This window comes from Candida margitis (assembly GCF_024628925.1).
Source record: "Candida margitis strain CBS 14175 chromosome Unknown scaffold5, whole genome shotgun sequence".
Taxonomy (NCBI): domain Eukaryota; kingdom Fungi; phylum Ascomycota; class Pichiomycetes; order Serinales; family Debaryomycetaceae; genus Lodderomyces; species Lodderomyces margitis.
In genome coordinates, this window is record NW_026261914.1 from 72,185 (window position 1) to 84,271 (window position 12,087).

Genomic DNA, 12,087 nt, shown 5'->3' on the forward strand with positions numbered 1-12,087 from the left:
TCAAGAGCACAACTTTTCTTAAGTTCGAAGAGGAAGACTTGAGGTCCTGTTTACGTTTACGAATGGTCTACTCTTTTGCCAAGTAGTCTCTCATGTATTGCATTTTGCTACATCACCAAAGACTAGCATGTAAATAGTGAGTCTCGTATTCTTTAAGCGATGGTTGCCTTGAAACTTCATGTAAGTTTACAACCACCCACGCATGTCACAAAACCTTCTCCTCTGAAATTATGCAGGTTATGCATTTCATGTTAGGTTCGGTCCTATTGCTTTTATGATACACAAAATACATCACGTATATTCATCACTGTTAAAACAGATGTGCACAAGCAATTCATAGTTGTTGTTGGTCTGTTTCAGGTTTAATAAAAAGGGAGATCCCTTTGAACCTCAAGGCCCCACTTGAAAGCAAAAACTGATATGCATATACTACATCTTCGCCGGATGTCAGAACAAACCTCTAAATCAACAACAGTTTTCCCTGGTTTCCACTCTAAGCTAAAATGTTTAGTTGCAAGTGTTGTGGTCACCAACAATAAATATGACCAAGGTTTACTATCATGAAAGTATCTATTTATTACAAGACTGAACCACACCAAACACTATTCACTTAAACTTCTATCGTTTTCAAATTTGGCGAAATCTCAAAAGGAGCTCCAGTTTTGGCCCTGATTTCTTCTATGCTACTCTCAGGATCAATTTCAATCAATACCAACTTTTCATCAACGATATCAAATACAGCTAAATCGGTAATTATCCTTGAAACACACTTTTGACCAGTTAATGGGAATTTGCATTGCTCTAAAATCTTTGGTCTTCCCTTTTTATCAATATGTTCCATCACTACTACAACACGGGTATTTTGCGGGTTGCTTACAAGATCCATAGCACCACCCATGCCTTTCACTCGACCTGGTAATCCCCAGTTTGCTAGATCTCCATTTGAAGCGACTTGTAACCCACCTAGAATGGTCAAATCGATTTTACCACTACGTATCATGGCAAAGGATTCTTCAGATCCAAATAATGATGCACCTGGTGCGAGGGTCACAGTTTCTTTACCAGCATTGATCAAATCGGGGTCTTCTTGGCCTTTATGCGGGTAAGGACCTAAACCTAAAATACCGTTTTCCGATTGTAGAGTAACGTTAATGTTTTCTGGTAAGTAGTTTGGTGCCAAAGTTGGCATTCCAATGCCTAAATTCGCGAACGAGCCATCTTTGAACTCTTGTGCTGCTCTTTTAACAATCTTTGACCTTTTCAACTCACTTTCCGATTTTGATTGTTCCAAAGACGCATCTTGGCTGGTTTCCGAGAGCTTGTAAATCTCAATATCTTTGGGCGTCGTAGATTGGATGACTCTGTCGACGTAAATTGCTGGTAAGTGAACATTTTCTGGAGTGATTTCACCTGGTTCAACGATATTCTCTGCTTCAACAATGGTCAATTTGGCATTTCTTCCCATCACCGAATTGAAATTTCTGGCAGCTCCCCTGAACCAACAATTACCCAATGTGTCTGCTTTGTATGCCTTGACAAGGGCCACATCTCCAATGATTGCCGGTTCCAACAAATACTTTCTCCCATTGAATTCACGCACTTCGCGAACTTCACTGGCTTTCAACACTTGTTCGCCCTTTGGGTCATAACGTACAGGTAATTTCCCTTCTTCTAACCAGGTGCCGACCCCAGTAGGTGAATAGAAAGCTGGGATTCCCGCAGCACCAGCCCGAACTCGTTCAGCTAAGTTTCCTTGAGGGGTCAATTCCAAATCTATTGCCCCTGTCAAGTATAATTTTTCAAAAGTTCTATTGCCTCCGATGTAACTACTAATCATTTTAGTGATTTGCCCAGTAACTAGCAATTGCGACAACCCACGTCCATCGAGCCCCGCATTATTCGAAACGGCAGTAATGTTGCTGATCTCTGGTTTTTTTACGAGAGCATTGATGATTGTGTCGGGAACACCACTGAGGCCAAACCCACCTGAAAGCAATGTGATGTTTGAAGTGATCCCTGCCAACGCCTCATCGGTAGTTCGAACAACTTTTGTTTTGGGGTGGACCAACGAGTAACACCGAATGAAACAACGAGCCACGCGTGTGCTTGGCTTGTTGATGACTGTTAGCATGACTGAATTCTGATATTTAAAACCACCATTCTTTAGTTGCAGTATGGGTGAGATTTAATTTTCAATATATAGTACAAATCATGGCATGAATTGTGTGTGTCGGATTTGGAGCCGACAAAGCTGAGAAAACACGTCTGAGGGAAATATGCTCGGAAAAAGCAAAAAATAATTCCGTCTGTTTTCCTTTGTCTCGTGGAAGTATTCACTTCCGCGCGGTCAGCGGAACGACACTCGGGTTTGTTCCGAGTTGTGGAGTAATATAACGCTAAATATGCAGACTCTACGGTAGCTATATCCCCCACTTAAGCTTGTAAAGGGACGAAGGGGGATGATGAAACCAAACAAATCATGTACTTACAAAATTAAGCAGGTGTAACTACAATGAAAAGGACAATGTGAAGGACGATTCACTACATTGGCTATTGTCGGCTCATTAAAAAATCTCATAAACATCAATTACTAAGTTTAAAAAAACAGTATAAACTATTGAGTGCTATACATAAGCCCTTTTAGTCCAATGGAGCAGGCTCTGGCAATCCTTCTGCATTAAGAACCAAGTTGGCAGAAGCTCTCGTTAAAGCATCCTTGTTTTTCTGGTACACCAACTTTTTAGCTTCTTCGTTTGTGATAATCTTGAAATGCCATTTCAAGTACCAGTCGTCTGGATTCATGCCATACTTCTTTGCCTTTTCGGCACCTAATTTATCTAAGGTATATAACAACAGTGTCTTTACACCAAACACAGCATCTGAGGTTTCGTAAGGGTCGCCCTTTGCGTATAATGCCGTAATCAACCTATCGTAGCCTTCCTTTTGGATGATGAAGTGGATGTGCGCTGGTCTGTATGGATGTCTGTTGATCTTTTGCAACAATTTTCCGACAGGCCCATCGTGAGGAATAGCATATGGAACTGGTCTCGTACATTTGATGACAAAGGTTCCGTCATCGTTGGTCTTGACAATTCCTCTCATGTCTGGACGTTCCCTGCCTGGGTACTGTGTATCATACAACCCATTTTCATCACAGTGCCAAAGGTCGATGGATGCATCAGGAATTGGAGCTCCATCAGGAGAAGTCAATAACCCTTCAATCAATAATGGTTCACCTTTACCTTCGGAGCAGATGGAGTCACCTTGATGCATTTCGCTTGCATCATGTGTGTGGAATGGACCCAACAATGTACCAATGGTTGCATTGGGTGGTTTTGGATGGGAAATGGAATCGACCAAAACTGATAAGCCCATGACATCAGACAACAAAACAAACTCTTGACGGATATCGGAACACATTTTACCAGTTTCAGTAAGGAATTGAATAGCAACTTCCCATTCCTCAGTAGTCAATCTTGTTTCAATGGCAAAATCATGAAGATGTTGAACTGCTTTCTGCAAAAGGAAAAGCAACCTCATGTTGGTATGTTGGGAATTGACCAAGATAGTGTTTTGAGTGATCGTATCATCTGTCATTTCGGTAATCTTTGGACCCTTGGGGGGTGGTGGAGGAACCTTACTTGTTGGTTGTTCTGTGGAGCTAGGCATGTTTGTGAATCTTTGTTGTAATCTCTTTGGAATAATGGAAAAGAAAAAGTCTGGAATGTAAACTGGAGTTGGATTTTAAAAATGTCAAGAAAAGCTAGTTTTTATATCAATAGACCATGCCCACTATCCTATCATGGATCATCCAATTCATGATTATATCTAATTCCGGTAAAATGAAAGTCCGTATGATTTTGAGATCTTCTGGTTATAATAACAACAATAAAAAAAATAAAATAAAAGGAAAAAAAAAGCACAATAATAATAATAGTAAAAATAATTTAAGGTTTGATTTTTCATCTTTCTCGTTATTGCGCAGATTTTATTTGCGGAGTAAGTGTTATCCTTGTAATGAAAAGAGTGTTTATGAGGTAAAAATAAAAGAAAATAAAAAAACAGCATTAAGGGGAGGGTAAGCTATTGTGGGGGTAGGATTTCACAGTAAAATTGGCCACTTACATACAAGATTATTTCATTCTGAAATGGACTACTCTCGACAGACTTCTGGTGAAGTAGTTGTGGCTTGACACATTTCGCTTGATATTTACTCAAATAGTTAAACAACACTATATACATCTTTACAATTTATAGAGGCAAAGGGCTGACATACACATAGTTATATGTATACAGGAATTATAATCATGACTCCCCTCCACCCATTGGGACGGTCATGATAAAAGTAAAGAGGACATAGATTAAATAATATTGAAGATACACATACACTGACTTACTTCAACAATCATGTAATAAAATTATCAAAAACTAAAAAAAAAGGAAAGTCTCAGTATGCAGTATGAAGCATTTAACGAAGGTGGGGCGAAGTGGGTGGGATGAAACCATTCGATAAACCAGAAAAATGTGGTTTGTTTTGTATTTGTATTTCTTTCTTTTTCCATCTGAAACGTTTTGATTCTCATTTTCAGATAAATCCGTCATAATTGCAATTTTGTACTACAACAATACCCACAATTCCGAAAAAAAACATTCATAGTTGGGTAATGGTTAGATAATTAGCAAACTTTTGTAGCAAAACACACTTTATTAATAAACACTTTTATTTTTCCATTCAGTTTTTATGAGATATAATTCTTTACAATACTTAACACAGTCAATTAGACAACTACCAAAGTCTACACATTGCATTCAAATCCGTAATATGGCACGTCACCCAGAATTTACTCATCTTGAGGCTTCGAGACCACCGTTTGATGCCGAGCACACTTGGCGCTACACACAAGTACCAGATATACATTGGAAAGTTGGATCGGGGGCCAATAATGAAGAATGGAAGAACCACAAGAAAGTTGAATTGAATCCATACGAAGAAGGAAGACCCGCTGCCAATAACTACAAGACCTTAATCAGTGCAATCACGCCTAGGCCAATTGGATTTGTTTCTTCCATTTCCAAAGATGGTAAACGCAACCTTGCTCCTTTTTCATACTTTAATATGGCCAATCACGACCCTCCAATATTTACTTTGGGTTTCGCTGCTAGTGGGGACCAAAAGAAAGATACCTGTAATAATATTTTAGAGACTGGCGAATTGACCATCAATATTATCAGTGAATGGTTTGTTGAAGCTGCTAACTATTGTGCCATAAACAGTCCTTCCGGAGTTGATGAGTGGAAGTTATCAGGCCTAACTCCGGCTGAATCCAAATTGGTCAAACCTCCACACGTTGCTGAATCCGCGTTTTCTATCGAAGCCAAGCTAGTTGCTCACCACGTTTGGAAATCCAAAACCGATCCAACGAAGGATACTGGTGTGTTGGTCATTGCTGAAGGTTTGACTTTCCACGTTAGAGAAGATATCATCAATGAAGAGAAATCGCAATTGGATATTACCAAGTTGAAACCAGTCAGTAGGTTGGGCGGTATTACTTATGGTAGAACCATTGAAGGATATGAGAAGCCAAGACCCAACTATACAACCGAGATTGAGAAGCCTGAAGTGAAGGAGTTGTTAGAATGACTTAGAACTAGTTATTTATAGATTTATGTTATTTTTAGTCCAATTAAGAGTACTCTTGTGTCGAGATAAGATACTCATTTCAAAGTAAGTGTTTTGGTAGCAGCATTGCTATCAAAAATGGGGAACTCTCGCGTTAAAAATCAGGAGTAAGAGTTAACTCCTTCTTTCTCTCGACATAATTCACCCCCTCCTGCTACTATGGATTCCACCTCCAAGAAACACAGAAGCGAAAGTGTTGAAGAACAACATCTCCAAGAACGTCGTGGGATGGAAAGAAGAGTTAGCTCAGCTGAAGCAGAGTCTATGGGTGATTCACTCCCTACAGGGTTCAGAGCAGAAGGATTCAACAACGGAAAACCTGATCTTGGTGAAAAAGAAAAGAAATGAGATAGGGTTTGCGGCTGCTATCTAATAAATGGATGTTTTTCATTTGATAAGGAAGACAGTTGGTTGCTTCATCTACCATATTTGGATGTTGCAAGTGTTTCAATTTACGGATATGAACTTTGGTTTATTTATTAAGTCATTTGCTATCTTTCCTGATATATACCTCAATTTCAACCTTATTGACTACATATTTGCTACAGCAACTACCCATTTAGTGTAGTACTCTGCTCCATAAATCTACCAGCCCTTCAGATGGTTTCCAAAGGTTACCCATTACCTACAACCGCTTATTCCCGTTTATATTCCTATCAGAAACACTTTTGTGTAACAAAATAGCCTTATACACAAAAGCTCATCAAGAGAAAAGAAAAACAAAATGATATAAACAGCAAAAATAGAAGAAAGAAGCCAAGACCATATTAAATTTTTCTCACATTTGACATCGTTCATGATTTGAAACTATTATGGAAACACACTCTAACATTCCTAAGAGGCAAAGCAATGAGGATGCAACCTCTGACATTTCTAGAAGACAGAGCTATGAGATACCTAGCTCAAATATGCACCGAAGACAGAGCTATGAGGAAGCTCGTCTTCAAAGACGACGTACAATGGAAAGCGATCTTGCTACAATGGAAGCCGAATCCATTGGAAATGCACTTCCAGAGGGGTTAAAGGTAGAGGACCAAATAGAGAAAGCAGTGCCAGTACTTGTGACAAAGTCCCGTAAATACCTACCAATCATCTTGAATCTAACTCACGGAGCGATATGGGGCGTTTTGGTCCGAAAAGGGTTGATACAATTAACTACGTATAATGGCTCTTTTTTATCCGGTGTTATTTGGGCAAATTTCACTGCTTGTGTTGTCATGGGATTGGCTGTTGAGGGTGAAGAGATATGGATGACACTATTAGAAGACAAAACGTATCCCACCAAAAGTGCCATACCTCTATACACTGGTATAACCACTGGGTTTTGCGGTACAGTCTCATCATTCTCAACCGTCTTATTGGATGCCTTTAACAAGTCTGCAGATACCATGATTGGTATACACTTTCATTATCCCAATGGAGCATACGGAATAATGGAATTTTTAGCGGTTATCTTGGCACAATTAGGACTCTCAATGATGGGATTCCACATTGGCAAACACCTACTGCAGGTTATTGACAACAATGTTCGTCCAATGACCCAAAAGGCCTATCGCTTTTTAGAGTTATTGTCAATGGCTCTTGGTGTCTCTTTAGTCATCATCACCTGTTTCTTGATTGGGTTCAAGAACCATGGAGCATGGAGAAGTTGGACATTCGCCATGTTATTTGCACCTTTTGGGGCTATTCTCAGGTTCTACTTGTCGAAATATCTCAATACAAAAGTTAAGAATTTTCCAATGGGAACCTTTGCTGCTAACACGCTTGGCACGTTACTTCTTGCAATTTTCACGCTTTTAGGAAGAGGTAGGCTACCCCTGGGAGGAAGAATCAATCCGCATGTAATGGGGTGCCACGTTTTGGTGGGTTTGGATGATGGGTTCTGCGGCGCATTAACTACAGTGAGTACATTTATGGCAGAATTGTTTGCTTTAAAGACATGGCACAGTTATAGGTATGGGTTTGTCTCGGTTGTGGTGGGATACGCTTTGATGATCTTGATCTTGGGTTCATACAATTGGACAGTAGGGTTGACCGATCCAGTATGCTCGTAGAAGTATGTGTATGAGTATACAGAATTTGTAATTAGAATGAATGTATAATTTAGAATAATATTGTAAAGGTGTAGGGTTGGAGTAGACTCCTAAGCGTAGTATAATTGGCTTCAATATTAGTGATTTTTCTGCCAAAATGTTTATGTCCGCCAAAACCGTTGCAGCGGTCTTTGTTAAGCGAGTGCGGCCCACATAGTTAACATGAACGCAAAAACAGAGTTCATCTGATACTTTATTACAATAGTCCCTCTAAACCAATCATGCACCTAGCAGCAGATATCCAATGATGGGAGAAAGCCAAATTATTGGTCCAACGCTCCCGATCTCTCGTAACAGCTAGTGTCTTGCCTACTGGTCTTGAGTGAAAAACCTTCATCGCAAGCTGAAATTACACAAACGTGATTTTTTTTTTTTCTTTTGATTCTCTGCTGATAAATAAAAAAAATTTTTTTTTTCAGTTTGTAATCTGAAAGATCTAGACACAGGTTGCCAGCTCAGTCAAGAAAGTTTTCCCAGAGACCAAAACTTTACCATCGAGTTAGAATTTTTCCTTTTTCTTTTTTTAAACCCCTGTTCACTTCTTCAGTTGATTTAAAAATTTCAAAGTACAACCATTGTTAAGCAGAGATGTCGGAAGAAATCCAAATCAAGGACGCCAGTTTGGAACAATTGAGAGATGTTCTTATAAACAAACCCAATGACATTGCCTTAGCCGATAGGTTCAGAGCATTATTCAACTTGAAATCAATCGGGTCAGATAGTGAGGATAAAGAGGCTGCTCACAAGGCTATAAAGTACATCGCAGAGGCTTTCAAAGATGATTCAGAGTTGTTAAAGCATGAAGTAGCTTACGTTTTGGGACAGACTAAGGACTTGTATGCCGCTTCCTTCTTGAGAGATGCGTTGACTGACAAGAACCAGCAAGTTATGGTAAGGCATGAAGCGGCCGAGGCTTTGGGTGCCCTTGGCGATGTCGACTCTTTGCCATTATTAGAGGATTACTACAAAAACGACCCATCGTTGGAAATCAAACAGACTTGTGAACTAGCCATTGAGAGAATAAAATGGGAGAATTCTGAACAAGCCAAAACTGAAAAATTGGAAAAGTCATTGTACGAATCCATTGACCCTGCCCCTCCTTTAGCCGTGGACTCCAACACGTCTGCTGTCGAAAAACTACAGGCTATCTTGAATGACCAGGAAAAGCCTTTATTTGAGAGATATAGGGCGATGTTTAGGTTGAGAGATATTGGTACCGATGAGGCTTGTTTGGCTTTAGCTTCCGGATTTGTCGACCCCAGTGCGTTGTTCAAGCACGAAATTGCCTACGTTTTTGGTCAATTATGTAACCCTGTTACCGTCCCATCTTTGATTAAGGTGTTGAAAGACGAGTCGGAAGCCGGTATGGTTAGACACGAAGCTGCTGAAGCTTTAGGTAGTATTGCTACCGACGAATGTTTGCCTGTGTTGAGGTCTTTCCTCAATGACCAAGAACAAGTGGTTAGAGACTCTGCTATTGTTGCCTTGGACATGTATGAGTATGAAAATTCCAATGAGTTGGAATACGCAACGGTTAAATAGTTTTATTCCAGTCGTTTGTTCTTTTATTAATGTTTTCTCTATATACATATAGAAAGTTTAATTATTTGTCCTGAACCTATAGCCACAATTAGGGCACGTGTAGAACACAGTGGCACCTTCATCAGCTGATCGAAGTTGTAAGGTATGGTACTGCATTTCTTCATTCCCACACTTGGGACATTTTTCTTTAATGGTTGCACCTTCATCAAGTTCGTCCTTGCTCAAACTCGTTTTCACAACCGATCTGGCCAGTTTTAGCTTCGAAGGGAAGGCATCATCTGAGCTTTTTGTTATCACCTTTAAATTGGCAAATTTAGATTTGGGATACGTCGCCAGGCATATGGTACATTTTATATCCGACGTTGAGCTATGTGAGTCTAGCAAGTCTCCACAATATGTGCAAAATATCAAAGATCCCACTACTGACATGTTGTTCTAATCTGGATGTATGGTCTTCAGATGAGGTAGGTTTTGATGCCGATGATCTTTTTTTATTTTTTTTTTTCAATCAGGCAGAGAGAATTGAGATAATGAGGAATAGCTAATTATGATTCCAGAATTCGTTTGGAAAACTCAAGGAAGTTGGCTACCTAAGCTATGTACCAGAATAGGTCCAAGAGGGTGTAGTCAAGACAATTGTGATTCATCTTTTTGCAGTAGAGCCTGTTTTGCTTACACCATGTAAGGTTTACGTGGAACTCCTTTTCAATCTTTCATGTAAGAAGTAAGACATAGGCAGCCACTGACTTCTTCTGCACAAGAGCAACTTCCTGTAGTTACCCCATTAAAATTTACACACATTCTAATCACATACACCTTCCACTTTATACTTCTTGTCGCGTATGAATTCAAAGAAGGCGAAAGAATTTCTGAAATCAGAAAAAAAAAATGAGAACGAAAAATCCTTTTTGGCATCTTCATCTTAAACACACGAAAATGGCAGCACCACCTCAGGGAATGCCTGATTTGTCAAATGCAATTGTTGCCCAGGATGAAATGGGCAGACCATTTATTATAGTTAGAGATCAAGGAAAGAAACAGAGAAAGCATGGGATTGATGCCACGAAATCACATATTTTAGCTGCCAGGTCTGTTGCAAAGATTGTTAAAAGTTCTTTGGGACCACGAGGACTTGATAAAATTTTGATCAGTCAGGATGGTGATATCACCATTACTAATGATGGAGCAACTATTCTTTCGCAAATGGATTTGGACAACCAAATTGCTAAACTTTTGGTTGAGTTGTCAAGATCGCAAGATGACGAGATTGGTGACGGCACGACAGGTGTCGTTGTGTTGGCCAGTGCATTGTTGGACCAGGCATTGGAATTGATAGAGAAGGGTATACATCCAATCAAGATCGCCAATGGATTTGATGAAGCTTGTAAAATTGCCGTTCAACAGTTAAACAAGGTTGCGGACGAAGTCACGATTGATAATAAGTCAAATCTTTTGAAAGCTGCAAAGACCTCACTTGGTTCGAAAATTGTTTCAAAGGCACATGACCATTTTGCACACATGGCAGTTGACGCTGTCCTTGCGGTGGCCGATATAGACAGAAAAGATGTTGACTTTGAGCTCATTAAAGTAGAGAAGAAAGTTGGTGGGTCTGTTGAGGACTCCAAATTGATCAAAGGTGTTTTATTAGATAAGGACTTTAGTCATCCACAGATGCCAAAAGAGATAAGGGATTGCAAAATAGCCATTTTGACCTGCCCCTTTGAGCCCCCAAAGCCAAAGACTAAACATAAATTAGACATTTCAACTGTCGAGGAATTCAAAGTATTGCAAGAATATGAACAAAAGAAGTTTCAGGAGATGATTGACCTGGTGAAGGCATCGGGAGCAAATGTTGTTGCTTGTCAATGGGGTTTTGACGATGAAGCAAACCACTTGTTGTTGGCAAATGGGTTAAATGCAGTCAGATGGATTGGGGGATCGGAATTGGAGCTTTTAGCAATAGCCACTAATGGCCGTATAGTTCCTAGATTTGAAGATTTGAGTGCTGATAAGTTGGGAAAAGCAGGTGTAATCAAGGAATTAGAATTTGGTACAACCAAAGATCACATGTTGGTTATTGAAGAATGCTCCAACACAAAGGCGGTTACCTGCTTCATTAGGGGCTCCAACGAGATGATCATTTCTGAAGGTGTCAGAGCATTACATGACTCATTGTGTGTTGTTCGTAACTTGATCAGAGAGAACAGTGTTGTTTACGGTGGTGGCGCAGCAGAGATTACGTGTTCATTGGCGGTATCTGAGGCTGCTGACAAACAAAAGGGAATTGACCAATATGCATTCAGGGCATTTGCAGCTGCATTGGATACCATTCCCTTGACATTGGCTGAGAATTCAGGATTAGACCCAATCGAAACTTTGAGTTACCTTAAGGCAAAACAAGTCAACGAAGACAATTCACGTTTGGGGGTTGACTGTCTAGGTAATGGAACCAACGACATGAAGGAACTATTTGTGATTGATCCATTGATTGGGAAGAAACAACAATTGTTGTTGGCTACACAATTGACCCGAATGATCTTGAAAATTAACGATGTGATCATCAGTGGAACAGATGAGTACTAACCGTATGGAGAAGAGTGACTTTTTTTAAATAGAATCAACAAAGAAAACTGTTATTTCGTGTTGTAGGTGTATATCCCAAATACAAAGAGTAGTGCGAATGATGACAAAAGTAGAGGCAACTTAAACTGTCGGTTATAGATTCAACGAAAAAAAGAAAAGTTAACAAAAAATAAGAACGAGGCCCAGTTT

General features: G+C 39.7%; 7 protein-coding genes across 7 annotated transcripts; 4 read left to right on the plus strand and 3 right to left on the minus strand. All coding sequences in view use genetic code 12, as the record gives it.

The window, feature by feature from the left end:
• Nucleotides 1-610: 610 nt before the first annotated feature.
• On the minus strand, nucleotides 611-2,131 carry CANMA_005197 (uncharacterized protein; the record flags this gene model as incomplete). The annotated part of the gene is made up of 1 exon (XM_051817554.1): nucleotides 611-2,131. The coding sequence occupies one exon, from the start codon at nucleotides 2,129-2,131 to the stop codon at nucleotides 611-613; it is 1,521 nt and encodes a 506-aa protein (XP_051669131.1).
• A 509-nt stretch (nucleotides 2,132-2,640) lies between these two features.
• CANMA_005198 (uncharacterized protein) lies at nucleotides 2,641-3,669 on the minus strand (the record flags this gene model as incomplete). Its single annotated transcript, XM_051817555.1, has 1 exon — nucleotides 2,641-3,669. One exon carries the CDS (start codon nucleotides 3,667-3,669, stop codon nucleotides 2,641-2,643), a length of 1,029 nt encoding a protein of 342 aa, XP_051669132.1.
• Nucleotides 3,670-4,822: 1,153 nt separating this feature from the next.
• On the plus strand, nucleotides 4,823-6,028 carry CANMA_005199 (uncharacterized protein; the record flags this gene model as incomplete). Its single annotated transcript, XM_051817556.1, has 2 exons — nucleotides 4,823-5,631; nucleotides 5,869-6,028. 2 exons carry the CDS (start codon nucleotides 4,823-4,825, stop codon nucleotides 6,026-6,028), a joined length of 969 nt encoding a protein of 322 aa, XP_051669133.1.
• A 464-nt stretch (nucleotides 6,029-6,492) lies between these two features.
• On the plus strand, nucleotides 6,493-7,734 carry CANMA_005200 (fluoride transporter; the record flags this gene model as incomplete). The annotated part of the gene is made up of 1 exon (XM_051817557.1): nucleotides 6,493-7,734. The coding sequence occupies one exon, from the start codon at nucleotides 6,493-6,495 to the stop codon at nucleotides 7,732-7,734; it is 1,242 nt and encodes a 413-aa protein (XP_051669134.1).
• A 627-nt stretch (nucleotides 7,735-8,361) lies between these two features.
• Nucleotides 8,362-9,315, plus strand: CANMA_005201 (deoxyhypusine monooxygenase; the record flags this gene model as incomplete). The annotated part of the gene is made up of 1 exon (XM_051817559.1): nucleotides 8,362-9,315. One exon carries the CDS (start codon nucleotides 8,362-8,364, stop codon nucleotides 9,313-9,315), a length of 954 nt encoding a protein of 317 aa, XP_051669135.1.
• Nucleotides 9,316-9,372: 57 nt separating this feature from the next.
• RPA12 (DNA-directed RNA polymerase I core subunit) lies at nucleotides 9,373-9,744 on the minus strand (the record flags this gene model as incomplete). Its single annotated transcript, XM_051817560.1, has 1 exon — nucleotides 9,373-9,744. One exon carries the CDS (start codon nucleotides 9,742-9,744, stop codon nucleotides 9,373-9,375), a length of 372 nt encoding a protein of 123 aa, XP_051669136.1.
• Nucleotides 9,745-10,251: 507 nt separating this feature from the next.
• CCT5 (chaperonin-containing T-complex subunit) lies at nucleotides 10,252-11,898 on the plus strand (the record flags this gene model as incomplete). Its single annotated transcript, XM_051817561.1, has 1 exon — nucleotides 10,252-11,898. The coding sequence occupies one exon, from the start codon at nucleotides 10,252-10,254 to the stop codon at nucleotides 11,896-11,898; it is 1,647 nt and encodes a 548-aa protein (XP_051669137.1).
• Nucleotides 11,899-12,087: the final 189 nt, after the last annotated feature.